The sequence below is a fragment of the Rhincodon typus genome, chromosome 26 (genome assembly GCF_021869965.1).
Source record: "Rhincodon typus isolate 14 chromosome 26, sRhiTyp1.1, whole genome shotgun sequence".
Classification (NCBI taxonomy): Eukaryota; Metazoa; Chordata; class Chondrichthyes; order Orectolobiformes; family Rhincodontidae; genus Rhincodon; species Rhincodon typus.
The window spans coordinates 7,686,928-7,691,834 of NC_063357.1; the positions used below are offsets into that span (position 1 = coordinate 7,686,928).

The 4,907-nt window shown below is 45.6% G+C and overlaps 1 protein-coding gene across 1 annotated transcript in view; it reads left to right on the plus strand.

The window, feature by feature from the left end:
* The window catches only part of LOC109934853 (multidrug and toxin extrusion protein 1-like), a 33,697-nt gene that overhangs the window by 24,805 nt on the left and 3,985 nt on the right, over positions 1 to 4,907 (plus strand). Inside the window, exons 13-14 of the mRNA XM_020533519.2 lie at positions 2,623 to 2,755; positions 4,110 to 4,204. Coding sequence (XP_020389108.2) covers positions 2,623 to 2,755; positions 4,110 to 4,204 — 228 coding nt within the window. The remainder of the gene's footprint in view (positions 1 to 2,622; positions 2,756 to 4,109; positions 4,205 to 4,907) is intronic.

Below are 4,907 nucleotides of genomic sequence, written 5' to 3' on the forward strand. Positions count from 1 at the left end.
AGGGTCACCCACACTGCCGGAGCGTAGGGACACCCACACTGCCGGAGGGTAGGGTCACCCACACTGCTGTAGTACTGTGCAGCTGTGGTCAGTGATGAGATTGAATGGGTGCTGACTCTGCCCCTCCCATTGCAGTGTCAGTAAATACAACCAGATTTAATTGCAAACACTTCTTTTCTCCCTGTTCCTCCCTTCAGAAGCTTCTCCAAACCTCTCTCCTTCCTTAGGCTGTACCGGCCATTAATTCTGAAATCTCCTTTTGGGTCAGTTTAATAAACATTGAGACAGGTACATGGATGAGATAGGTATGGAGGGATACAGTCCAAATGCATGCAACTGGGGTTACTTTAATTGTGAAAACTGGGCGGCGTGGCCAAGTTGGACAGAACAGCCCGTTTCCACGCTGTAAGCCTCTATGATTCAGTGTCAAATTTTGCTTAACGACGTCTCCTTTGAAGCGCCTTGGGATGCTTTAGCTACATTAAAAGCAGCTATACAAATGCAAATTGTTGGTCATATGCGTGGGCCAGACCTTTGGGGCATGTGGTCCACCCACCATCGTCACTCTCAGAGAGGACAAGGTACACGTGGGATTCAAGACAGGACTTTTCTTTCTGACTTCCTTCACACACCTCAGCTTGGTCTGAGCACGTGTCCCATCAAACTGGCCCCACACGACTGAATGGCAAAATAAGTAACTTGCCTCTTCTGCAGCTGTGGCCCAGTTCATCCTAAAGATCAACGTCAAGAGGACGGAGGACAGCAGGAAGGTACCAACAGCCAATCCCGTCCAAAGTCCTGAAAGAAGCAACAAGAACCATACTTTTTGAGGTGCAGTATTGGGTTGGTAAAGGTGGCCTAGTATATGGAATAGGAAGATCCCAAAGAGATGGTACCAAGGCAGACAGTGCCTCTTATGTCAAGAGATTGACTCGATTCAGCCTGTACCCATTGCAGTGTAGACAAATGAGAGGTGTTCTTATTGAGGCTTTTGAGATTCTTATGGGATTTGAAAGAGTAGATGTGAAGAGGTTGTTTCCCCTTGTGGAAGAGTCTAGGACCAGACGGCACCATCTCAGAGTAACAAGGTCAGAGATTTAAGATGGAGATGAGGAGGAATTTCTCCTCTGTGTGTGAGTCCTGAATCTGTGGAAATCTTTACCGTTAAGGATTGATGAGGCTGGATTGTTAAGTATGTTCAAGGCCAAGATTGAGAGATTTTTCGATCTGCAAGTGAATCAAAATTTATGGGGAAAAGGACAGGAAAGTGGAGTTGAAGATAATCAGATCAGCCATGATCTCATTGAATGGTGGCGCAGATTGGGCTGAATGGCCTACTTCTGCTGCTGCATATTATGGTCTTGTAGTGGTCACATTACTGGGCTAGTAAATTTGCAGCGTGGACTAATTCTCCTGCAATTTTCATTCAAATCCCATTACAGCACCTGCGTTAGTTTAAATTCAATAAAATTTGGAATAAAATGCTAGTCTCTTGCATATCGTTTATAAAACTAATGGATTCTTGTCAAGACACATCATGTTCACTGCTGCCCTTAGGAGGAGGAAATCTGCCATCCTTACCAGATCTGGTCTACCTCTGACTTCAGACCCTTAGCAACATGGGAGACCCTTAACCTTGCTACCTATGGCCCACCAGGCCTCTGTGTTGTACCAAACAGCGACTGTAGTGTCAAATACTCAGGTGTTCCTTTTGCTGGAATTTCCACCAGGGCCTGGATAGAAGGGTCTTGTGGTGCAGTGGTAGCATCTCTACCCCTGGACCAGGAGGCCTGGGTTCAGGTCCCATCTGCTTCAGGGGTGTCATAACACCTCTGAACAAGTTGGCTAAGAAATCCCTGAAAAAGTTTCAAAACGACAGAGGGACAGCATAGGAACGTGAGAAATACTTGAAAGCTCAGCGATCAGGAGTTATCGCGGATTCTCAATGGAGGCACCACGGTGTAAGACCATATTTTCTATAGAAGGCCATTTTTAAGAATTAGCAGGAGAACGCATGACTCTCTTCTTTGGTATGTTACAGGCAAATGACTGAGTCTTCTTCACTATGTGTAGTCACCATGGTAATCCTATCAGCCCCTAATTTATTGGGGTGACTATTGAGGGAAAATTGAACCTGGTGGCCAAGACTTACCCAGAATTCCAAGCTTTGCGATAAACATCAACGAGATTCCGACAGGGATTCCAACAATGTAGAACACAACGAGATTGGCAACTGCTCCAATCTTCTGTTTCCCAGCTCCTCTGACAATCCCGCTGGCTACCCCCTGTGGAGGAATATAAGATTAGTGTACGTTTTGGGGGTGAAATATTGCAACTCCAGCAAAGAAGAGCCAACTCTCTAGAGTTCAATGGAATAAAAATTATTTGTAAGAATATTAGATGTAGGAGCAGAATTAGGCCATTCAGCCCATGAAGTCTGCTCCACCATTCGATCATGGCTGAGTTGTTTCTCAACCCCATTCTCCTGCCTTCTCCTGCTCCTACATCTAATATTCTTACAAATAATTTTTATTCCATTGAACTCTAGAGAGTTGGCTCTTCTTTGCTGGAGTTGCAATATTTCACCCCCAAAACGTACACTAATCTTATATTCCTCCACAGGGGGTAGCCAGCGGGATTGTCAGAGGAGCTGGGAAACAGAAGATTGGAGCAGTTGCCAATCTCGTTGTGTTCTACATTGTTGGAATCCCTGTCGGAATCTCGTTGATGTTTATCGCAAAGCTTGGAATTCTGGGTAAGTCTTGGCCACCAGGTTCAATTTTCCCTCAATAGTCACCCCAATAAATTAGGGGCTGATAGGATTACCATGGTGACTACACATAGTGAAGAAGACTCAGTCATTTGCCTGTAACATACCAAAGAAGAGAGTCATGCGTTCTCCTGCTAATTCTTAAAAATGGCCTTCTATAGAAAATATGGTCTTACACCGTGGTGCCTCCATTGAGAATCCGCGATAACTCCTGATCGCTGAGCTTTCAAGTATTTCTCACGTTCCTATGCTGTCCCTCTGTCGTTTTGAAACTTTTTCAGGGATTTCTTAGCCAACTTGTTCAGAGGTGTTATGACACCCCTGAAGCAGATGGGACCTGAACCCAGGCCTCCTGGTCCAGGGGTAGAGATGCTACCACTGCACCACAAGACCCTTCTATCCAGGCCCTGGTGGAAATTCCAGCAAAAGGAACACCTGAGTATTTGACACTACAGTCGCTGTTTGGTACAACACAGAGGCCTGGTGGGCCATAGGTAGCAAGGTTAAGGGTCTCCCATGTTGCTAAGGGTCTGAAGTCAGAGGTAGACCAGATCTGGTAAGGATGGCAGATTTCCTCCTCCTAAGGGCAGCAGTGAACATGATGTGTCTTGACAAGAATCCATTAGTTTTATAAACGATATGCAAGAGACTAGCATTTTATTCCAAATTTTATTGAATTTAAACTAACGCAGGTGCTGTAATGGGATTTGAATGAAAATTGCAGGAGAATTAGTCCACGCTGCAAATTTACTAGCCCAGTAATGTGACCACTACAAGACCATAATATGCAGCAGCAGAAGTAGGCCATTCAGCCCAATCTGCGCCACCATTCAATGAGATCATGGCTGATCTGATTATCTTCAACTCCACTTTCCTGTCCTTTTCCCCATAAATTTTGATTCACTTGCAGATCGAAAAATCTCTCAATCTTGGCCTTGAACATACTTAACAATCCAGCCTCATCAATCCTTAACGGTAAAGATTTCCACAGATTCAGGACTCACACACAGAGGAGAAATTCCTCCTCATCTCCATCTTAAATCTCTGACCTTGTTACTCTGAGATGGTGCCGTCTGGTCCTAGACTCTTCCACAAGGGGAAACAACCTCTTCACATCTACTCTTTCAAATCCCATAAGAATCTCAAAAGCCTCAATAAGAACACCTCTCATTTGTCTACACTGCAATGGGTACAGGCTGAATCGAGTCAATCTCTTGACATAAGAGGCACTGTCTGCCTTGGTACCATCTCTTTGGGATCTTCCTATTCCATATACTAGGCCACCTTTACCAACCCAATACTGCACCTCAAAAAGTATGGTTCTTGTTGCTTCTTTCAGGACTTTGGACGGGATTGGCTGTTGGTACCTTCCTGCTGTCCTCCGTCCTCTTGACGTTGATCTTTAGGATGAACTGGGCCACAGCTGCAGAAGAGGCAAGTTACTTATTTTGCCATTCAGTCGTGTGGGGCCAGTTTGATGGGACACGTGCTCAGACCAAGCTGAGGTGTGTGAAGGAAGTCAGAAAGAAAAGTCCTGTCTTGAATCCCACGTGTACCTTGTCCTCTCTGAGAGTGACGATGGTGGGTGGACCACATGCCCCAAAGGTCTGGCCCACGCATATGACCAACAATTTGCATTTGTATAGCTGCTTTTAATGTAGCTAAAGCATCCCAAGGCGCTTCAAAGGAGACGTCGTTAAGCAAAATTTGACACTGAATCATAGAGGCTTACAGCGTGGAAACGGGCTGTTCTGTCCAACTTGGCCACGCCGCCCAGTTTTCACAATTAAAGTAACCCCAGTTGCATGCATTTGGACTGTATCCCTCCATACCTATCTCATCCATGTACCTGTCTCAATGTTTATTAAACTGACCCAAAAGGAGATTTCAGAATTAATGGCCGGTACAGCCTAAGGAAGGAGAGAGGTTTGGAGAAGCTTCTGAAGGGAGGAACAGGGAGAAAAGAAGTGTTTGCAATTAAATCTGGTTGTATTTACTGACACTGCAATGGGAGGGGCAGAGTCAGCACCCATTCAATCTCATCACTGACCACAGCTGCACAGTACTACAGCAGTGTGGGTGACCCTACCCTCCGGCAGTGTGGGTGTCCCTACGCTCCGGCAGTGTGGGTGACCCT